Here is a 23092-nt window from a genome sequence, read left to right as displayed (position 1 = left end):
AGAAAGGCTCTTCTGATGTTTTTACAGAACCTCCAGGTGCAGAAGCAGTCTAACTTGGTTCTTTGGGGCCTTTGGCCGCTGTGAGGAAATGATGCTGGACTAGATCTATCAGCAGCCTCATCCTGCAGACTGCTTTTTTATGCCATCTTGGGGAATGTGTTTGCGCATAAAGATAAGCCAAGATTTCTGGATCTTTCCCAATTGGGAACCTGCCTTGGCACGATCCTTGGAGGGGCTGCCTTGTTTACAAAGGCCATCCCTTGCTCTCCTGCATTGTAGCTCAGCAAGTCATGCTGTGAGCCTTCTGTTTTCCTTCCCAGGAAACTGACCCCATAGCAGCTGACTCTGAGTCTTCCTGTTGTTCAGGGAAGCGGAGAGCATGAAACGATATTAACCTCAAAAAACGGCTACATAATCAAGCCTGGGAACTTTCGACTTCTGAAGGTGGGGGTTTGCTGCATTCTCGCAGTGCCCCCTTGTGGCTCATGGCCATCATAGCTTCCTTCCATTGCGCTTTGCACAAAACAGTGACCTGGAGTTACCCTGCTTGCTGTTTTTTTCTCTGCCGCCTGATTGGCTTGGATGCTGAGCCTTGTAACCCTATGGGCTAGAAACTTGACTTTAAAAAAAATAAATAAAAACAGACATTCCACAATGTTCAGTTGAAAGTACATCAGTCCAACTATAAAGGTAAAGGTAAAGGGACCCCTGACCATTAGGTCCAGTTGTGGCCAACTCTGGGGTTGCAGCGCTCATCTCGCTTTATTGGCCAAGGGAGCCGGCGTACAGCTTCCAAGTCATGTGGCCAGCATGACTAAGCCGCTTCTGGCGAACTAGAGCAGTGCATGGAAACGCCGTTTACCTTCCTGCCAGAGTGGTACCTATTTATCTACTTGCACTTTGATGTGCTTTTGAACTGCTAGGTTGGCAGGAGCCGGGACCGAGCAATGGGAGCTCATCCCATCGCGGGGATTCGAACCGCCGACCTTCTGATCGGCAAGCCCTAGGCTCTGTGGTTTAACCCACAACGCCATCCTTGTCCCTCAGTCCAACTATATATTGGGATAAATACCTAGTGCAAGGACAGCTTGTTATCTCCCCAGTAGCGTTGGTGCAAAAGCTTGTGTTGCAAATGAGACAAAGGAATGTATCAATGAGGGTTTGGGCTAGGGAGAGTCTGGTGAGACAGCTTGAAGATCAATTTGCAATAGCTGCTAGTCTAGAAGGATGTGCACAGCTGACGTTAGCCGTTTGTGAGCTTTGAGAAGCAAAAGACATGAGTTCGCTCTCCAGGTAGCCAGGTAGTATTGGAGAACTGTAGAGTTGCAAGCAACCTCAAGTGTCATCGAGTCCAACCCCCTACAATGCAGAAATCACAACTAAAGAATCTCTGGCAGAAATTTGTATTAAATTTGTTTTAATGTGGTTGATTTGGTAAAAATGTATATGGGAAAAATCAATAAAAAAGATTTTTTATTGACCCCTTGCTTGCAACCACAGAGCAGGGGAACCTAACTTAGGAGACACAGCCAGAAATAAGCTCCCCCCCCCCCCCCCCGTTAACAAGGTTCGCCATTATTTGTCATCCCACCCTGTGTCCACTAAGAGTATGGGAGAGGGTCTTCCCTCATTGGTTCAGGGTGAGAAGAAGGTAAGAAACTATATAGTCCTCCTGGTGCTTGGCTAGGGCAATTCCTCTTCTGTACTTGCTTGAAAACTGCATGAAAATCCCGACAAAAGACTGTGGCAAGGGAAATTGATGGACTATGTGGAACTGAAGGTTTGTATAGTTAAAGCCATGGTTTTCCTAGTAGTGATGTATAGAAGTGAGAGCTGGAGCATAAAGAAGGCTGATCGCTGAAGAATTGATGCTTTTGAATTATGGTGCTGGAGGAGACTCTTGAGAGTCCCATGGACTGCAAGAAGATCAAACCTCTCCATTCTGAAGGAAATCAGCCCTGAGTGCTCACTGGAAGGACAGATTGTGAAGTTGAGGCTCCAATACTTTGGCCACCTCATGAGAAGAGAAGACTCCCTGGGAAAGACCCTGATGTTGGGAAAGATGGAGGGCACAAGGAGAAGGAACGACAGAGGACGAGATGGTTGGACAGTGTTCCTGAAGCTACTAACATGAGTTTGACCAAACTGCGGGAGGCAGTGGAAGACAGAAGTGCCTGGTGTGCTCTGGTCCATGGGGTCACAAAAAGTCGGACACGACTAAACAACAACAATGCGGAACTGGCGAACCTGACATATAAATTACGCGACAAGGACAACTGTGATTTTAATGAAGAATGGGAACCTTTTACAAAGTACTTAAAGAAACAACAAAATGAACAGATCTCCTTGGCAGGTTTTGAATAAGCAGACACAAATTTATTATTGGCAACATATAGACAGATAAATTAAGGATCATTACAATTTTAGAATATGCAGAGAGTAACATGTGCTCAAAAACCAGAGGGAGGAGCTGAGGGAAGTCCGGGAGGGGGTGGGAGGGAGGGTCTTTTCAGGGAGGGGGGAGGGAAACTTATGGGGGGAAAGGAGGCTGATATGTTTTTGATAAATTGTTATGCTGAAATGTTTAATAATAAAAAATATATATAAAAAAGAAAGAAAACAGCATGAAAATGAGGTAGAGATCTCTCTCGCCACAGGTCTGGGAGCGATGTGCCTTGTGGATGCTTGTCTGTCCTGGCGATGGAAGTCTGATTTGGTATCACTTCCCTTTCCTCACTCGTCCTGCTGTCCTCTCTCTCTCTTTATTGCAGCCCACCGCCTGAACCAGACCCGGGGGCTCGCATTCTCCCCCCAGAAGACGGTGACTCCAGGCAGCCCCCAGACAGGCAGCCCCAGTGCCCAGCGCCGGGCTGAAGCCATGAGCCAGCACAAGCTCTCCGAACCCCTCCGTGGCGGGGATAAGCGGCTCTCCGCTGGAGGGGACCCGAGCCACACGAAAGGGACCCGTCCTGGACACCCGGCCAAAGGGCCTGCAGGAGACCACACCCCTCCGCGGCAGCTGCCAGGGGGTCCTTTGACCACGAAGCATGACGGGCTGCCCTCAAGGTCCGGCCAGAGCTCTGCTAGCCCACTGAGGGGGCCCACGGTTCAGCGGGACAGCAGTGACTCGCGGCTGTCCAACACCCTCAGGTAACGTAGGTTGTTTTCTGGATGGAGGAAGTTGCCTTGTCCCGAGTTGTTCCCTGGGTCCAGTTAACTGGTCTACATAGACCAGCAGCAGTTCTGCAGGGTTTCAGACAAGGGGTCTTTGCCAGCCTTACCTGGTGTCGGGGGCTGGGCACAGGAGGAATGGTGGAGACTGCCTCCCCAGCCTGATAATAATAATAATAATAATAATAATAATAATAATAATAATAATTATTATTATTATTATTATTATTATTATTTATTAGTTATACCCCGCCCATCTGGCTGGGCTTCCCCAGCCACTCTGGGCCACTTCCAACCAAATGTTAAAATACAGTAATACATCAAACATTAAAAGCTTCCCTAAACAGGGCTGCCTTCAGATGTCTTCTAAAAGTTTGGTAGTTGTTCTTCTCTTTGACATCTGGTGGAAGAGCGTTCCACAGGGCGGGTGCCGCTACCGAGAAGGCCCTCCCTGGTTCCCTGTAACTTGGCTTCTCGCAGTGAGGGAACCGCCAGAAGGCCCTTGGCGCTGGACCTCAGTGTCCGGGTAGAACCATTTATTATTTATACCCCACCCATCTGGATGGGCTTCCCCAGCCACTCTGGTTGGCTCACAACAGAATATTAAAAACACAATAAAACATCAAACATCAAAAACTACCCTAAGCAGAGCTGCCTTCAGATGTCTTCTAAAAGTCAGATAGTTGTTCATTTCCTTGGCATCTGATGGGAGGGCGTTCCACAGGGCGGGCGCCACTACCGAGAAGGCCCTACCATAGAAGAAGACAGTTCAGAATTGCAACAGGGGTTTGAGGGAGGTCACAGCTCAGAGGCGGATGAGGGGGAAAGTTGGGAAATAATGGGAGAGGAGGAAGAGGAAGAGGAAGAACCAGGAGGGCCACAGCCGAAGGACACAGTGTCTTTAGAAAGCATTTCAGACCCCCCCCCTCCCAGAACCCTGCGAGCCTTGAAAGTAGGAGAGCAAAGGGCCCAGAAGCAAAGGGCCCTCAGTCTCACCTATATAAGAGATGACGAATGAGGAAGTGGGAGAAAAAGGAGGTGGAGACTCACTCAGGACAACGCCATTATTCCAAGAGGCTGTGTTTCCAAGCCTCTCTCTGTGAATATTGAATAAAAAGCAGGTGGTAAGAACTTTTCCTTGTCTTATCCGCTCCTGGCAACCTGCCATGGGGGGTTGGCTCCTCTGCCGCCTGACATCTAGAGATGCTGAGGATCTTTGTAATACCAACTCATGCCAGTACACACACACAGGGTACCACTCTGTGGTCCTGTGCAGAGATGTTGTTAGAGCATCCCAGATCAGACTTTTGTGCAGATTGCTTGGAAAAGGTCAGTACAAGTCACCTGAGCCTTGGGAAGCCCATAGAGCTTTACAAGAGTGCTGCTCATTTGACTGCCTCCTTCGGCTCTATGCCATTCTGAAGGCAGAAGACCATCAGGCAGGAAACGGCTTTTAAGTTCCCCGGTAAAGGGGAGCTTACGGATCAGGAACCGGGTGCATCAGCACTTTCTCCACTGCTGCCCCCTGACAGTGGGAGGGGAACATAGCCATCATGACAGCCGTCCCCTCCATGAACTTGCCTAGTTGCTTTCTCAAGCCATTCAACTTGGCAAGCATTGCTGTATCCAACAGCTAAACAGATGCACGAAGGCGCAGAGAGCCTTGAGGTTCATCCTCAGGGCAGCTGCAATGGAAGTCCTCTACCCTTAGGCTCCAGCTTCACTGTCATAATGATGGAAAACATAACCTGTACAACTGTCGTGGGAAACAGCCAGCCTGTGGGCCTGGGGTAGCTCAGTCAGTAGAGCATGAGACTCTTAATCTCAGGGTCGAGGGTTCGAGCCCTGTGTTGGGCAAAAGATTGTAGGGGATTGGGATAGATGGCCCTTCCCACTATATAATTATATGATTCATTACACATTATCTAATCAGACCACCTCACCCACTAGGATGTTGTTGGTTTTTTGGCAGATGCCACGTCCTCGACCTTTCCCCAGCCTGATGCCATTTGACACCTTTCCACAATATTGAGTTGATTTCCAATTTCAACTTTTTAATATTTTTTTAATTAAAAATGTGGTTTCATGTGTAATTGTTGTAAGCTGCTTTGACATTTATTAACTTATTTATTCATAAAAATATTTGCATGCTGCTGTGTTGTTGTTTTAAAAAAATCAAAGCGGTTTGCAGCAATGAAACATAAAAACCATACAGTAAAACTATTTAAAAGGTTTAAGACAGCCACTGGTTAACCCCTGAGGAAGGATGTATTCCTAATCGTAGGCCAGGGGGAATAGAAAAGCTTTCAGCAGGCGTTTAAAAGTTGCCTGCTGAATCTCTAGTGGCAGAATGTTCCACAGGACTGGGCTGGTGACACTATTTTTTGTATCTAAATTTATTAAATTTATATACCGCCCTTCATCAAGAGATCCCAGGGTGGTTCACAGAATGAAACACAAGATAAAACACAAGTAAATAATTAAACTGAAACATCAAAACAAAAACCACCACCCTTGTTGTTGTCAAACGATCCTCACCAATTCAGGGAACAAACCACAACTCTTTGGCAGATGACGACAATGCTCGAACTGGGATATAAGGATTCAGGCTTTGTAAATTAGCACAAGAAACTTGAACCTGGCTCGGTAGTAGATGGGCAGCTTTTTTTAAGAATGGTGTCACGGCAAGAAACTCCAGTCAATGGTCCAGCTGCCGCATTGTGCACCATTATTGCGAATGGCATTATAGAAATCTTTTTGTATGGATAAATGCTAACGCTGCTAACCACCAAAATTGCCTTTCCCCCTCTGCTCCAGGCCCCCCAGAGCCCGGCGTCTTTCTGGAGACAGCGATTCCTCAGCGTCCTCTGCGCAGAGCGGCACTTTGGGAAGGCGGCACAATGAAGATGGCGGCAGCAGCGGCCCAACACTCAGGAAGGAGCCCGGGCGGCGGCTGGGCGAAGGGATCAGCCCTCAGGCCCACGCCAGCCCCAAGAGGCAGCCGGCCAGTCGCAGCCAGTCCCGAGACCGGGTGGACTTGCCAAGGCCATCTCTGGCGCCCCGGAGGACTGAGGCGGAAGAACGCGGCCGCCCCCGGATGGCCAATGGGCACCTCAAGCCGTCCGTGCAGCAGAGCCCTCGCCCACGGGCACGAAGCCAGGGGAGGCCCAGCGGGGAGCCCACCGTGCTGGTCATCAGCCGAGGTAAGGATGGGCAGCACTCTTGGGCGCGGGCCGAAGACCCCAAGGAGAGGCCCGGGGGCTCTGGAAGAAGCACCCCCAGGACCAAGAGCCCAGCCAGGTGGGCGCCAGGGACGCCAGTAGGGTCTCGGAGCCCGGCGCTCGCCAGCCGAAGGGGGTCTCTCCCCGCCACAAAAACAACAGACCCCCGGCCGCGGACGCCGCCTCCGTCGGCCTGCGGGACTCTGAGGCAGAAGCAGCCAGCTTCGGGGGGATCCCGTGGGGCCACGAGGCAGCAGCCCCGGTCTGGCGAGAGCGGGCACTCGCGGCAGCCCTCAGACAGTTTAGGACGGGAGTTGGAAGAGCTGGCTCACACCTTCCGGACCCCTCTGCGCCTGGACCCCAGCCAGGAGCAGCAGCTGTTCCGGCGACTGGAGGAAGAGTTCCTGGCCAACTCCCAAATGATGGGCCTGGTGATGGATGGGGAGCCAGAGCAGTTAGAGCCCCTGGGCCGGGCCTGTGACGGCCCCCGCCTCCTGCAAACCACCCCAGATCAAGGAGCCGCCGACTCGGCCTACTGCTCCTCCAGCTCCTCCTCTTCGTCCCTCAACTTTTTCAGCAAGTACGGCCTCCCAGGTGAGGCAAAAGACGAGCCCAAGAGGAACGCCGCCTCCCAGAGGCCAGGGGTCCCCGAAGCGGGCACCGCGGTGCCCCCCGACTTCCACAACGGCTCGGCCGACACCTGCGAGCTGTGGGACTCGCCAGTGCCTCTGGAGCGAGCCACGCGCTGGAGGAAGCCGGCTCTGTCCAGCTCCTCGGACGAGAGCAACTGCTACGTCTGCCTGAACGACCTGCAGGAGGTCCAGGAAGGGGCGGAGCTTCCCGAGCCTCTGATGGACAGCCCGTGGGGCGTCACAGAGGCGGCCGATACGGACCTGGGCTCTCCGCCCCACGAGGCCGCCGAGGGGTCCACTCCCTGCGAGGAAGTCGTGCTGCGCCCGAAGTCGTCCCTCAAGAAGCCAGACCGTGTGCCTTCCATCTACAAACTCAAACTGCGCCCCATGATCAAGCCTCGCACTGACTCCCAGCCGGACAAAACCCCTTCGAAAATCCCCACGCCCCTCAGCTACAAGGCGGCGGGGGTGGGCAAGTCTCCAGTAGGGGGCGCCTCGCCCAAGGGCAGCCCTTCCAAGCGCCCTCCAGAGCAGTACCGACCCTGGGCAGCCTTCCACAACGTCTTCGCCTCCCTTGTGGAGCCTTCCCACGGCCCGGCGGAGTCCGGGGTGGCCGACGAGGGCGCCTGGGCATGAGGGGTGCCAGAGGGCAACCGGCTGCCTCCTCTCTCCTTCCTGGCTGCTTCAGTTGCCCAGCCTTCCTTCCCCCGTCCCTCGGGCACTGTTCCTTCTGTGACCTCAATATTGCTGCTGTTCTGAACGGATTGTTGTGGGTGGAGATGCCTTTAATTTCTAAGGTGGTTCTTCCATTGGGGTTTGGTTTTGAATTGTGGCTGGAGAGTGGCATGGCTTCGTAGCAAATTTGTGTGTATGTGTGTGTGTGAGAAAGAGAAGCTTTCAGGGGAAAGTCTTTGGACACTGGATAACACAGCAAGGAGCTTCTGACGTGGTCCGATATTTGCTCGCACCGGCCGTTGTAAAATTCTTTTGAGTTGGCTTTGATCGCCTTCCACCTCCTTCCCCAGTCTTCCAAATCGAGTAGCACTTTTGACCTCTAAACCTCTTGCTCCCTTCTCATGTAACCCTTGCATCAGCTTTGACCTCGTTGGGCAGCTTCCCCTTGGGGATGTTTTAAAAAGGACGCTATAGACCTTGGGAGTCTTGCAAATAGTGGTGACTCAAAGTGGGAAGGTGTTTAATGTGCACAGGAACGGGGAGACCCCACACAGACTGTGGGAGCCGCTCCCCACTAGGCAAGCTGACAGTGTTTTCTGCAAGCTTCCGATCAAGTAGATTATCTATTTTTTAAACGAGTCACGCTTTTGGAGAGAGAGGGTTTCGCTGAAGTCTTGCACATGAATTCCTCTTCAGACAGACCCTCTCGGCGTCCTGGGATCTGGGCCGTTAAGACTCCTGTCCCCTCAACCAGTCCCCTGCCCCCCCCCCAAATGTACTGTAGGTGTGTTTAAATAATCTATGCATATTTATATAAATACAACAGAGTGTGTCCGCTCGCCTCCTGAGCGCTGTCTCCCGTCTAGTGCCCGCCTTCCGACCCCACGAATGTAGTTAATTGAACTGACCCGCCAGCTCTCGGAACCCAGAAAGTAAAAAAAGAGGACAAATCATGTGTTTTGACTCTGTGCCTTTATTGCAGAAGTGTGAAGATGGGTGGATGTGAACCAGTCCCATGTGTGTCTCCCCCCTCCCCAGACTAGAGGTAGGCAACATGTTGCCCTCCAGATGTTGCGGAACTGTCCCTAACCATTGGGCATGCTGCCCGCTGAAGTTGATTTATTTACTGTATTTTTCGCTCTATAACACGCACCTGACCATAACACGCACGTAGTTTTTAGAGGAGGAAAATCCGTAGGCATGCCACCCGTAGGCATTCCATCCATAACATGCACAGACATTTTCCCTTACTTTTTAGGAGGAAAAAAGTGAGTGTTATGGTGCCAAAAATACGGTAATTTCGTAAAATTTACTGCTTGGTTGTTCAGCCACCCAAAAAACCTCAACATGGTTTACAAAAAACGATAAAAATAGTCATACAGCCGCCCTGAGCCCGGCCTTGGCTGGGGAGGGTGGGGTATAAATAAAAATTATTATTATTAACGACAACGATTTAAGGCTTTCGAAAAGTTAAAAGAGCAATAGACTAAAAGCAGGTTAAAACTCTCGCCAGCTTTCTAAACGGCTGGGTGGGGTTGTCTAAAGGAGAACATTTTTTTAGCAGGTGGCGAAAAGAATACAATGAACAGCCACTGCCTGAAATCAAGAGGCTGGGAGTTCCCAAGGTGCACTTTCTTACAGATACAGAACGGATATTACGTGGCACCTGTAAGAGTGCCAGTCCCGATGGGACTTGGAGTACAACTACCTCTGGGTGGTAGATCAAGCATTGCCATTGGCTGAGATCCATTGCTCAGGAGCATTTGAGAGGACGTTATCACCTACTGCCCTGCCAGTCCCCCCCCCCAAAAAAAACCCCTGGCACCACAATTTGCAAGCAAGACATAACAAGGGACCTGGTTGAGGATGCTTTATAGATGGTCCATTATTGCACTGCTGGAATGGGGAGCCCTTCCTTGGAGACTGTGTTAAACAGATGATTAGTGTCTTGCAAAAGAACGGGGAGGCTGGTGTAGAAGACCCTTGTGTGCTGTAGCCTCTGGCCCAGAGATGATGGTGGCAGCTGTGGAGAAAGGGGGCAGGGGTCCCTGAAACTCTTGAGCCCCCCACCCTGCAACACATTTTTTGGGGGGGAAATCAAAAGCAAGCCAAACACTCGATCCCAGCCAACAAGAGTTTGATGAGGTGAAGGGGAGAATTGTGGCTTTTTAAGGAGACCTTTTCTCCTCCCACTTGCCCTCGACTCCCGCTTTGTTTTCGCAACACACTAGTCCACATTAGTCACAGCTGAGTGCAAAAGCAGCATCAGCCGTTGTCCCAGATTATGAATGAACGTGGCCTCGGCGATTGTGCTATTGGGGGGTGGGTGGTTGTGGATGGGTCGCCTCGCGATGAATTCCTGAGAAGGCAGGCAGACGTTGCGAAACTGGTTCCCTGGTCTTAGAAAGGAGGACCCTCCCGGTCATGTGTGTGTGTGTGTGTGTGTGTGTGTGTGTGTGTGTGTGTGTGTGTTTTCACAGACCTCATCGAAGCCTCTTGAATCCGCAGCACGTCTGAGGCTTCCGAGGAGCAAGCAGCTCCTTCAAGCATTTTGCATGCAGAGATTTCATACAGGGAAAGAGGACGCTTATTTCCTTGCGGCAAATCAAACCGTGGGCAGCCCCTAGCCCAGTAATGCCCACCCTGGCTGGCAGCAGCTCTCCAAGGTTTCAGGCAAGGTTTGTAACTCTCTTTCCCAGCCATACCTGGAGAAGCAGGGGATTGAACCTGCAGCCTTCTGCATGCAAAGCAGATGCTCTACCACTGAGCTACGGCCCAGCAGATGCCTCTGGAGCGTCACATGGGACCACACAAAGGACTGGATCTCATCTATGAGGGCAGAAACAATCACCCAGCTAGCTGAGGTCAGGCCTGAGATGCTGAAAATCCACACAGCTGCTTCTCTGATGCTAAAAGTGGGCATGCAACTGGGCCCCTCTGTGCAAGAGCCCCAAGCCGAAGAATCGATCGGTAGGCTTACAGGACTTGGCCAGTTGCCTGAATGTTGTCCACACTGACCAGCAGTGGCTTTCCAGAGCTTGCAGGTTGGGGAAGCAGATGCTCTACAACTCTTGCTCTTGCTTCCTCCCTAAAAATAAATTAAGATTCTAGTCCTTCCTGTTCTTTGAAAGGGGTGGTAGTGAATTAATTAGGAAACTGCCTTCTGCTTAGCCAACCCAGTGGTCCACCTAGCTCAGTGTTGTCGACACTGACTGGCAGCATCTCTCCAGGGTTTCAGGCAGGGGAGTTTTCCCCAGCGATCCTGCCAGGGATGGAACATGGGGGCAGGTGCTTTGCGCCAGAGCCACAACCTTGGAAATTAGAGGGTCAGGCCTGTGCATTTTAAGCGAAGAGTGCCTGCTGCTTATTTCTGGACGCTATACTGGGACCTACAGCCATCAAGCCTTCAGCTGCCCACTGGGTCAAGGCTGGCTACAGGTCAGAGGCCCCACCCTCTGCTTGGCTCACTCTTGAGTCAGTGATTCCCCCAGCAGCTTGGCTCCCTCCTCCCCACAACTGATTACCTGCCTGTAGTGATTGAGTCTGGGGATCCACCTGCTATCTAAAATTTCCCATTGTGTCTAAATCCTTCCCAAGCCAATGGCTGCCCCATGGCATTGTGGGAAAATCAAAATGGCGGAGGGGCTTCTCAGCCACAGGCACCCGCCACCCATGACAGAAAACTGGGCTACGTGGATTTTGGCTCGATGGCACCCCAAAACTCCACTCCCCCCCTCCAAGGTGTTCATCGCACCAAGCAGAAACGCCCAGGGATTTCAAGGGGTTACTCCTGCAAACATGGCCCTGGTGGCCGAGATGTGGCCCTCAGCTTCCCACTACGGCTCCAATGTCCGAACCTCTTGGAAAGGTGTGGCTTTTTTGGGGGGGGCACCCCATTGCAGAGGGTTGGGCTGGATGACCCTCCAGGCTCTGCAATTCCATTGTTCGGTGAGTATGCCCCCTTGTGGCCGTCAGGGTCTCCTCACATCAGGCTGCACCTGTTCCTGTGCAGCGCCCCCTGGAGGCGCATGGCAGAGTGGTTGTTCCTGCAGCCTCGGGCCAAGACACTGCAGAGGAGCTCCTTGAAGAGCAGGACGATGTGCCAGTTGAACTTGGCCGAGCACTCCATGTAGCCGCACTTCCAGCTCTTCTTGACCAGCAGCGAGAGGGCCCGGCGGGGGGAGAAGCGCTGGCGCTGCAGGTCCCGCTTGTTCCCCACCACAATGATGGGGGCTTCGCCACTGCTGCTCGCCCTAGGAGAGGAAGAGGAACTCCAAGTTCATAGAGTAGAGAAAGAAGGTCAGAGCGATGCACAGACCCCAAACCTCCAGGCTCTCCCCAGCCTGGGGCCCTCCAGAAATTTTGGACCTTAACTCCCAAAGTGGCCATTCTGCCTAGGAATGATGGGAATTGTAGTCCAAAGTGGCCATTCTGCCTAGGGATGATGGGAATTGTAGTCCAAAGTGGCCATTCTGCCTAGGGATGATGGGAATTGTAGTCCCAAGTGGCCTTTCTGCCTAGGGATGATGGGAATTGTAGTCCCAAGTGGCCATTCTGCCTAGGGATGATGGGAATTGTAGTCCCAAGTGGCCATGCTGCCTAGGGATGATGGGAATTGTAGTCCATAGTGGCCATGCTGCCTAGGGATGATGGGAATTGTAGTCCATAGTGGCCATGCTGCCTAGGGATGATGGGAATTGTAGTCCATAGTGGCCATGCTGCCTAGGGATGATGGGAATTGTAGTCCAAAGTGGCCCTTCTGTCTAGGGATGATGAGAATTCTAGTTCAAAGTGGCCATGCTGCCTAGGGATGATATGAATTGTAGTCCATAGTGGCCTTTCTGCCTAGGGATGATGGGAATTGTAGTCCAAAGTGGCCATTCTGCCTAGGGATGATGGGAGTTGTGGTTCAAAATGGCCATGTTAGCTGGGGCTTATTTCTCCCCATGCAAATAGCTGTGTTTCATTGGATATTTGAAAGTGGGACTGGGCTTCTTTAAGGCTGCAATCCTAACCCCATTTACCTGTGAATAAAACCCACGTTGAGTTCAATAGTAGGACTTCTGAGTAGTCATGTTGCGCCACCAGATGGGTGGTGGTGTGTTTACTCAGAAGTAAATCCCACTGAATTCCCCGAGACTGATCCATACGAGAGGTGGGTTGAGGACTGCAGCCTCACTCTGGAGGGTAAGTAGTTTTCCTGATTCTGTGCTCCCCCCACCCAATCCACCCCCTCCTCTCCCATCCCTTCTGCTCACCTGTTCTCCTGGATCTGCTGACGGATCATTTTCACATACTCGAAGCTTTCTGGGCTGCAGATATCATACACCAGGACGTATGCATCAGTGTTTCTCAGACCTCGGGATTTCAGGTCTGACCACTCCTGGTGGGCGAGAGGAAAACATGGGGAAAGCTGGTGCAACGAAAAAGGGACATTGTCACTCAGCTGCATTGTGCGGAGCCAGGCCCATGGGTCCATCCAGCTCAGTACTGTCACCACTGACTGGCAGTAGCTCTCCAGGGTTTCAGGCAAGGACCTTTTCCCAGCCCTATGTGGAGATGTGGGGATTGAACTTGCCTGCAAAGAAGAGGCTCTGTCACCGAGGTACATCTCTGTCAAATTTGTATCCAGATATAGAACAGGTAGGGAACCATTTTCATCCTGATGCCAACCTTCTCAAAGTTAATGATAACAAAAATAACTATAATAACTACTTATATTACTACCACTATTAATTACATTTATTCATTACTTGCCCCACTTTATTTTGTCTTCTATGGAGCAAGTTCATTAATTTTGTTGGTTTTGTTCTTATTAATTGAATTTATATACCGCCCTATACCCAGAGGTCTCTGGGCAGTTCACAGAAAAGATCATCATAAAGCTACAATATGTATGTATATATATAATCAAAATAAAAACAACAACCCAATAACACCAACCCCCAAAGAGCTGCATTTTAAAAGGGTATAGGGTGTCAAACAGATCAACCAAAGGCCTGCTTAAAAAGGAACATTTTTGCCTGGCGCCTAAATATAATGAAGGCGCCAGGCGAACTTCCCTGGGGAGAGCATTCCACAGAAGGGGGGCCACTGCAGAGAAGGCCCGTTATCATGCTGCCACCCTCTAGACCTCTCAAGAAGGAGGCACATGAAGGAGGACCTCAGAAGATGATCTCGGGGTCCAGGTTGGTTCATATGGAAAGAGGCGGTCCTTGAGATAATTGGTCCTGAGCCATTTAAGGCTCTATAGGTCAAAACCAGCACTTTGAATTGGGCCTGGAACCTACTGTAATTGGTAGCCAGTGCAGTCAGACAAGGATCGGTGTAATATGCTCAAACTGTCTTGCTCCGTTGAGCAACCTGGCTGCTGAATTCTGCACTAGCTGAAGTTTCCAAACCATCTTCAGAGGCAGCCATACATATAATGCATTTTAGTAATCTAACCTTGAAGTTACCAGAGCATAGGCAACAGTAATTAGGCTATCCCTGTCCAGATAGGGGCGTATTGGGGCCAGTAGCCAAAGCTGATGGAAGGCACTCCAGGACATTGAGGCCACCTGAGCCTCAAGCGATAGCAAATGATCTAGGAGTAGCCCCAAGCTACGAACCTGCTCCTTCAGAGGAAAGGTAAACCCATCAAGAGCAGGCAACTTCCCAGCCATTGGGTCTAGACATAAAATGTCTTAAAGCAACTTACGATCCTGAAAGCATACTGGGAAAGTTTCAAACAACATCGAAAGAATAAAACCACATTATTTATGTTAAGTGCTCATCCTGCAATATGATAGAAAAGGACAAATACTGCCCCACCCTGTTAAAGATGAATACAACAGGCTACAGGTAGGTAGCCGTGCTGCTCTGCCGTAGTCGAAACAAAATTTAAAAATTCCTTCCAGTAGCATCTTAAAGGTAAAGGGACCCCTGACTGTTAGGTCCAGTTGCAGACGACTCTGGAGTTGCAGCGCTCATCTCGCTTTATTGGCTGAGGGAGCCAGCGTACAGCATGTGGCCAGCATGACAAAGTCGCTTCTGGCGAACCAGAGCAGCACACGGAAACGGCGTTTAACTTCCCGCCGGAGCGGGACCTATTATCTACTTGCACTTTGACATGCTTTTGAACTGCTATTTTGGCAGGAGCAGGGACCGAGCAACGGGAGCTCACCCCGTCGCAGGGATTTGAACCACCAACCTTCTGATCGGTAAGCCCTAGGCTCTCTGGTTTTAACCCACAGTGCCACCCGCATCCCTATGGTGCTACTGGAAGGAATTTTTAAATTTTGTTTCAACAACAGGCTACGGTGTTATTGCATTGTATCATCCCAATTAAGAACCAACTGCCCAGTGCCTAAAATTTGATGATAATGCAAGGCAGGCACATTTCTGTGGGGAGAGTGTTCTGCAGCCAGGGGGCTACCACCCTCCCCATCTCCACCTGCATGTGTCAGTGGTAGGCGGAGCCAGAAGCAAAAGTGGGCGGGGCAATATCTTGCACACACACATCCCTAACTTAATCTTTAGATCTCCCTTAGGTCTCACCTCCTGCAAAACACAGGCAGGGCCTCCACATCAACTAAAGTCAACTGTGAAATGCAATTAGCGGCTCGCTGAAGCTCAGAGGATGGGATGAAAACCAAAGCATTTATTTTTAACCCAGATAGTAATAATGAAACGCCATGAAACTGGGGAGCAGTTCACCACTGGGGCTGATCACCGTCATGTGTCATGGAATTCTACTCAATAGTGATCCAGAGCAGATTCTAATGTGTAGTTAGTAAAAGTTAAACACGTTGCAGGATTCCCAAAAAAATAGCCAGAGGCAATTGTATTTCAACCAGCAGCGCTTTAATGCTAATGAAGGAAATGAGCATAATGGTCACAATTATTATTATTATTTATTATATTTGTACCCCACCCATCTGGCTGGGTTTTAGGATTGGCACTCTCCAGAAGAAATCCAGCTGCAGCAGACTTAACTTAAACTTACAATAACTTATAATAAGTCTAAACCTTAACGCTAAGCATACTATGTACAGAACACCACACCAGAAGGAAAAGAGATAGAAAGAAAGAGAAACCCAGGCTCCTTCTGGCCTTACTTTTAAAGTCAGCATGACTTTGACAGAAAGGATGAGAGAACCAGTTTCAGCCAGCTGTACTCAGCTTCTCTGAAGGTATAACCCAAATGTCATGAACCTTCTGTTTGCTTCTTTCACACAGACAAGCCTCCAGAACCCCCTTGAACTAATTAGAATAGGAAAGATCATGTCAGAGCAATACTTTCTGCACTAAGAAATGCAACCTGTCAGAGCGGATGTCAGGGAACGTGGAGTCCCTGCTTTTGGAAGAAGGGTTTATTTTATTTCATCTATATCCCACCTTTTCCTCCAAGGAGCTCAAGATGCCATACATGGCCATCCATCCCCTTTAATCCCCACAACAAGCCTGTGACGTAGGTTTGACTGAAAGGCGGTGATTGGCCCAAGGTCACCCAGTGAGGTTCATGGGCAAGTGGAGATTTGAACCCCAATTTCCCAGGTCCTAGTTCAACACCACAAAGGCTCTTGTTCAGGACTATATATTTTTCAGACCTTGGGGTGTGTGTGCTCATTCCCTTCCAAGCAACTTTCCAGCGGCCACCCAGTGGGTGGGCAGAGCAATGGGGGCGAATTTTACCTTCATACGGAAGGCTAGTTTCTACAAATGCTCACCCACCCCCCTCTCTGCCCTCCATCTAGGCAAGCAAAAGGCATCACCAGAGCTCAAGGGCACATTCCAGCCTTGCAGAAACTCTTAAGGAGGGTGCAAAGCAGGGCTGGTGAGGGGGTGTGGCCTGGAGAGAGCAGGTGTGGCCTGGTAAGAGTCCCAAGGTCCAGATGCAGAGGTCTGAAGGTCCGCATTTGGCCTCTGCACCTAAAGTCCCCCATGCCTGCATTAGATCAGTATCATAGCGTTACACACCACACCCATCTCCATGAGCAGTGTGAAATCCCAGGGGCTGCAGACACACTTAACAGGGTCTGTATTCCCTTTTGGGACAATGAGGCACAACAGAGGCTGCGGTGTCTTTGAGATATATGGTTTTATATGTATGTATATACATATAACTATACCTATACATAAACAGTGGTACCTTGGGTTACATACGCTTCAGGTTACAGACTCCACTAACCCAGAAATAGTACCTCGGGTTAAGAACTTTGCTTCAGGATGAGAACAGAAATCATGCAGTGATGGTGTAGCGGCAGCAGGAGGCCCCATTAGCTAAAGTGGTGCTTCAGGTTAAGAACAGTTTCAGGTTAAGAACGGACCTCCAGAACGAATTAAGTACTTAACCCGAGGTACCACTGTACATGAAGGTAAAAAGGGAGGTGGACCCCTGGACGGTCAAAGGCAACTATGGGGTTGCAATGCTCATCTCACTTTCAGGCCAAGGGAGCCAGCGTTTGTCCACAGACAGCTTTCCGGGTCATGTGGCCAGCAGGACTAAACCGCTTCTGGTGCACAGAGGACTGTGACAAGTGCCAGAGTGCACAGAAATGCCGTTTACCTTCCTGTTGCAGTGGTACCTATTTATTTACTTGCACTGGTGTGCTTTCGAGCTGCTAGGTTGGCAGAAGCTGGGACAGAGCAACGGGAGTTCACTCCGTCGCAGGGATTTGAACCGCCAACCTTCTAATGGCCAGGCCCAAGAGGCTCAGTGGTTTAGACCACAGTGCCACCTGTGTACACACACGCACACTGCTATTTTTCTAGAAAAAAGGGGTGCTGGAGCTCACCACAAACTTCTCCCTTGTTCCCCACCTGAAAGGGGCTGGAGCTGAGCTCCAGTGAGCTCCAGCTGGCGGCGGCGGGGGGGGGGGGGGCTCTGCATATATACAACCTGCTACCTAGATGAGGGGATTGCAGAACATTCACATCCTATGAGGGTCTGGCTTCCCCCATAAGGGCAGCATTGGATTCAAAGGACAGCACGGAGCCCCCCTCTGTGTCTCTGATCTAGGGGTTCCTGAACCTTGCTTCTGCCAGGCCTGATCCAAAGGTACGGTCTCCCTACAGTTCCACCTCCTTTTGTCCACTTAGAATTTAATTCCCACTTTCAAAACCCCTCTCCCTTCTCTCTGACTGAAGCAGCCACCTGCTCCTCTGCTGTGGCCACAACATCTGTAGAGCTTGCTTGCAATAGGGTGTTGCACATGCCCCATAAGAACACAATAAGAGCCTTGCTGGATCAGGCCAATGGGCCATCTAGTCCAGCATCCTGTTCTCACAGTACTTAGCCAGATGCCCCAAATGGGAAACTTTTAAACAGGACCCGAGCCCAGGAGCAACTCTCCACTCCTGTGGCTTCCAACAGCTGGTATTCAGAAGCATCACTGTCTCCAACCATCTTGGCCTTCGTCTTTTAAAGGCATTGTGACATCTGGCCACCACTGCTCCTGTGGCAGTGAGTTCCATAGTTTAACTAGGCAGGGGTTGGACTAGATGAATGTCGGAGTCCCTTCCAACTCTACCATTCTAAGGACTTCCTTTTATCTATCTTGCATCTTCCAAAATTCAGCTTCATTGGATCTCAACCAGTTCTAGCATTATGAGAGAGGGTGAAAAACTTCCCCAATATCGACTTTCTTTAGGCCAACTTGCCTCTCACAGGGGAGGAAGAAAATAGACATGAGGACTAGTTCCATCTTTTGTCTGCATCTCATCTGCGATGCTTTAAATGTGGCTGACCCTAAAGAAAGCTTTCTGGTTTTTGTTCTCATCTCCCATCTCCCTTATTTTTCTGTCTTCTTTCGATTCCACCCACATTCTGCATCTTCAGAACTGGTCTTCCTCCGGAACTGGCATCTTGCCCCTAAGTGAAGATGGGTCATCTGCAGGGTGGGTGTGGCTGGGGGGATTAGCCTACATTTTCAGCAGCAGCCAACACAAACTCTTCCCTTTGGCTTACTATTTAAGGATTCTTAAAAGCCAGAGCGGGGAGATGGGAAGCCTTGAGAAACAGCTTGAGTGTTGGAGGAGAGTGCCAAAAATTGAAAAACCAAGTTAACTCCACCCCCCCCCTTCTATTACTTTATTTTTGGACCAGCAGTCAAATCCCACAGACATTAAGAGAACTGTCGTTACTATTTCTGCACAATTTTGCCTCATTCTGCTAGCTATGGGGGAGATGCAATGTGGGCATTGTAAGTCCCACTTGGAAGCAACTCTGGCTGTCTCCATCAGCCACACATCTGGGTTCCAATATTTCACCAGACCAAACTCGTACACTTTCAAGCAGGGAAGGGCTGCAGCTCAGAGGCAGAGCATTTGATTTGAGTGTAGAAGGTGCCAGGTTCGAACTGCAGGCAAGATTGAAAAAAGCACCCTGCCTGAAACCCTAGAGAGCTGCTGCCAGTCAGTGTAGATAACACTGAGCTACATGAACCAATGGTCTGACTTGGTATAAGGCTGCTTCCTACGTATGTATCTCTCTACTGTTATTATAATTACTTTGATTTATTACCTGCCCTTCACCTTAAGGTCTCGGGGTAGATCACAACCAGCGGCATGCACTGAGATTTTCACAGGGAAACAGTTAGGGTCAGAGGTGCCAGATTGCAAGGGCAGTGGGGAATGGGGAGATGTTGTGCCTGTGAGCATCATAGCTCTCTGCCTAAGCAAGGCAGAAGGGTGGCGCTGTGGTCTAAACCACTGAGCCTCTTGGGCGTGCCAATCAGAAGATTGGCAGTTCGAATCCCTGCAACGGAGTGAGCTCCTGTTCCTCTGTCCCAGCTTCTGCCAACCTAGCAGTTCAAAAGCACGCCAGTGCAAGTAGATAAATAGGCACCACTGTGACAGGAAGGTAAACAGCGTTTCCATGCGCTCTGGTTTCCGTCACAGTGTTCCATTGTGCCAGAAGCAGTTTGGTCCTGCTGGCCATATGACCCGGAAAGCTGTCTGTGGACAAACACTGGCTCCCTTGGCCTGAAAGCAGAGATGAGTGCCGCAACCCCATAGTCGCCTTTGACTGGACTTAACCATCCAGGGGTCCTTTACCTTTTTTACCATGGGCTTTAGGAAGGAGGCACCGGGCTTTAATTCTTTAATACTCTAATTTTCCAGGAGCATTTAAGGGACTAGCCTAGTCCCCCTGGTCCACTGACAGCACACCACTGGTTGCAGCAAATTAAAATAATAAGACCAATTGCAATCAGAAGAATAAGGTGGATCCTACACTTCAAGTGTCAAAGGCCTGGGTAAAAGAGATGCATTTTCTGCATATAGAGAAAACTGTACTCTGCAGGTGCCAGGACACCTTCTGCGGAGAGGGAATCCCACCTCTTAGGAGCTCCCACAGAAAATGCATAAGGACTAGAGGCATTCGTTGTTTGAAAAAGTGAAATGTGAGATAGTCTAAAATCATAATGGACAAGTCTATCAACAATCTTCATTAGCCTGGGTCCCTGGAGTGGAATGTCCATGTTCGGAGGCAATGTGAGTTGGGTTCCAGAAGATGGTGACCAATGGCACCCTGCCCTTTCCCCTTCACTCCAGTGGAACTGCTGGGTATGCACTGTCCTAATTATGGACCTGACTTACATACAGCAGAGCACGGGACCTTGGTGTAAAATCAGACCTAATGCCTTGCAAGGAGAGTGGAGTTCTCCAGGCTTGCGTGCCAACTCACCCAGCCAGCTAAGCAAGCACATTTTGCTCCTGCTCTGCGCTGCCTCACAGGAGAGTTAAGGAAAATGCTTACACCAAACCTTTCCTGACCTAGTGCAATCCAGGTGTTGCAGACTACAATTCCTATCAGCCCTGGCCAGGCATGAAGGAATGTGTTGCCTAACAACATCTGGTGGGCCTGAGTTTGTCACTCCTGGGAAAGAACACAGTGTTAAGCAACAAAACGAAGCAAGCTTGGGTACGCTGTCCCAATGGTAGAGGTAGAATATAGCCATGGTAGCTGGGGGCCATTAATTGCCTTATGCCCCCATGAATTTCTCTAATCCCCTTTTAATGCCATCCAGGTTGGTGGTCATCACTTCTTCCCTGTGGACCCTCTTAGGTGCTAAGACTGGCAGAGGGAGCTCTCTTGGTTGTTGAACTGCCCTCTGGAGCCGTGATGAGTGGCCCAGGAGAGGGAATTCTGTGGGGGGCTCTAAACTGTGAAATTCCCTCCCTCCCCACAGGGGTGCAACTGGCACCTTCATTAGACACTTTTTGGTGAATGCTGAAGACACACCTCTTCACCCTGCCTTTGGGTACTTGAAGTGTACATTTCTATGGTCTGCCTTATTTCTGCAAGTGGTTTCAAATGGTTTTCAATACTGAGCTTTGGTTATTCGGGTGAAGGGCAGGTAACTAATTAATAATCATATGGTGCTGACCACTGGGCTGCTGTCAAGACAAAATGGATTCTAAATGTGCTCTGATGCACTTTGATTATTGTTTTTAACTAGTCTGGTTTTATTACTTAGTATTTTATAGTAGTGTTTAAAAATGTGTAAGCCACGTTGAACCCCAGCTTGGGAGAAGGGTGGGATATATAATATAATAGTAAATAATAATAATAATAATAATAATAATAATAATAATAATACACAGAGTGAATCTCCTAGTTGAACAACCCACACCATATTTCCACCATACCTAACAGGAGGGCCCCAATCCAATTAGAAAACTAACCAATCTGGCCTCAACACAGCCACACTGTATCCCACAAGTGATCTGTTGTTCACTTGCAGAATTCACAAGCATAGCCAAATATATTCGGGAGGGTGAGTTTGGGTTGAGTTGTGGGGAAGAGAGGGTTTTAATAAAAGCCCACCTGAGAGCTGTTTGCTGGGAACGCCGTCAGGTAAGGAACATCCATAATCTTCATGTCGTACATGTTCCCGTTGAAAATGACCGAGGGCCGGTAGGTACGGCGGCGCTCCGTCGGGCTATAAGTCTCTGTAAAGTCGTGGTACAAGAACTGACGGATAATGGCCGTTTTGCCCACCTTCGGGGCTCCCAGGACAGCCACCGACAGAGTCTCCACCATCGTCTTCTTTCAGGACCTTGGATAGTTCCCAAACTCCCGTCCCGCGCAAGCGATCGGAGGAGAGAAGTGTATTAATCCACGGAGACCTCTGAGGGGTTGGGGGCTGTCTCGGAAGGCGCCCACAGGGTAAGACTTTAGGGCAGAGGCCCTGAGCCCCACTCAGCAGCACGAGTAGAAGCCCTCCACCCCTCCATGCAGCGCTTTAAAGTAAGTGAAGTAATACCAATTGCCCATTCAAGTAGGGGGGAGGCGGTGACACCATGAAGTCCAGAGTCTAAAATTAGTTCTCTGCACCACTGGGTTGACTTGATGTTGACTTCAGTCGCTCCTCACAGTAAGACATCAGATCCGTGCCGTTACTTTGAGCCGCAACCCCGCTCACTTCCTTAGCGGACCGATTACTATTAATTCATTATGACTATTGTTTTGCTACTCCGAAAGTCCCCCGGGTCTACAGTCGCTCAGCTGGGTTATCCTAAGCTCACCTCGTTGAGGGTGGCTCCTCCTCAGCCCGCCGTATCTATTCTCTCCCCCACCCAAGATCAAAAAGTCCTCCCCCCTCCACCAACCCTTCCAATCTCTTCTCAAGTTTGCGTCAATCGAGCTGCTGTCCCGGGAACGCAGGCTGCCGGCTGAGCCGCCCTCAGGTAAAGAGATTTCACGATTCACTGGAGAGATGAACTCACCGAGTCGAGAAAGGGAGAAAGAGGCGACCGGAGCTTGAAGGACAGCCGCTCCGGGATGCCTGGTTGGCGAACCCGGTCCCCCAACTCCATCCGAATCGAGCTGCTTTGAAGGGCAGTGCGTGTGCCAGCAGCGAGCTGGTCCTCCCCACTTTTTCTGTTCTTCTAATCCAATTGAAAAGGAAGGAGAGAAGTTCCCCCAAATATTGGAGGAGGCTGGGAGACTGAGACGGACAGCTGTCACTCCAGATCCAGACCCGCCCGGCTCAAGATCCTAGCTCCGAAACGACGCTCAACCTTGAGGAACGGGACCAGCCTCTGCCAAGCCAGCCTCTGCCCCGCTGGCGCGCAGCCGGCCGGGCATCGCTGCTGCTGCTGCTGCCTGCCCGGCTCCAGCGGCGCCCTCCCGGCCCCGTCCTCATGCTGGACCCTCGCCTCGCCTGCGGATCCCGCCCGGAGGAGGGCTCGCGGCTGCTACCTCTCCCGTCTCGGGCGCCGAAGATGGAGCGGAGCGCATCGCTCCTCTTTCAGCACCCTGGACAGAGCACTGCGGTGCTGCGCGCCCGCCTTTCCCCGCCGCTGCCCGGAGTTCCAAGCTGCGGCAGAAGCAGAAACCCGCTCTATGCCTACTCGGAGAGAGGTCAAGCACGTGAGAAGGGCGAGGCGGGGAAGGAAGCGCGC

The 23092-nt window shown here is 50.5% G+C and overlaps 2 protein-coding genes across 3 annotated transcripts in view; one reads left to right on the top strand and one right to left on the bottom strand.

Annotated features, from left to right (window-relative positions):
• Positions 1 to 8652, top strand: part of GAS2L1 (growth arrest specific 2 like 1) — a 51942-nt gene extending 43290 nt beyond the window's left edge. The window contains exons 5-6 of the mRNA XM_081841767.1: positions 2772 to 3150; positions 5989 to 8652. Of these exons, the coding sequence (XP_081697893.1) occupies positions 2772 to 3150; positions 5989 to 7660 (2051 nt within the window). The 3' untranslated portion in view covers positions 7661 to 8652. The remainder of the gene's footprint in view (positions 1 to 2771; positions 3151 to 5988) is intronic.
• Positions 8653 to 9000: 348 nt separating this feature from the next.
• RASL10A (RAS like family 10 member A) lies at positions 9001 to 22881 on the bottom strand. 2 transcript variants are annotated; one of them, XM_081842138.1, is made up of 3 exons: positions 21513 to 22881; positions 12958 to 13112; positions 9001 to 11952 (listed from the first exon to the last, which is right to left on the bottom strand). In XM_081842138.1, the coding sequence occupies exons 1-3, from the start codon at positions 21726 to 21728 to the stop codon at positions 11682 to 11684; spliced, it is 642 nt and encodes a 213-aa protein (XP_081698264.1). In that variant the 5' UTR covers positions 21729 to 22881; the 3' UTR covers positions 9001 to 11681. The 2 variants fall into 2 exon arrangements, with proteins under 2 accessions (XP_081698264.1, XP_081698265.1); XM_081842139.1 differs by having other exon boundaries at positions 12958 to 13082.
• Positions 22882 to 23092: the final 211 nt, after the last annotated feature.

Source organism: Podarcis erhardii, assembly GCF_964252035.2.
Source record: "Podarcis erhardii genome assembly, chromosome: 15".
In the NCBI taxonomy this organism is placed as follows: Eukaryota; Metazoa; Chordata; class Lepidosauria; order Squamata; family Lacertidae; genus Podarcis; species Podarcis erhardii.
The sequence above is the reverse complement of the archived record's forward strand: the minus strand, read 5'-3'. Positions and strand labels throughout refer to the sequence as shown.

What these genes read in the sequence shown, in the direction of transcription:
- RASL10A (XM_081842138.1), bottom strand. Translation starts at nt 21,728, where the DNA reads ATGGTGGAGACTCTGTCGGTGGCTGTCCTGGGAGCCCCGAAGGTGGGC. An exon ending in TCCCAGCAAACAGCTCTCAG is followed by an intron (nt 13,113 to 21,512) that starts GTGGGCTTTTAT and finishes TCGTTGCACCAG; the next exon opens with CTTTCCCCATGTTTTCCTCT. An exon ending in CAGCAGATCCAGGAGAACAG is followed by an intron (nt 11,953 to 12,957) that starts GTGAGCAGAAGG and finishes TTCCTCTCCTAG; the next exon opens with GGCGAGCAGCAGTGGCGAAG.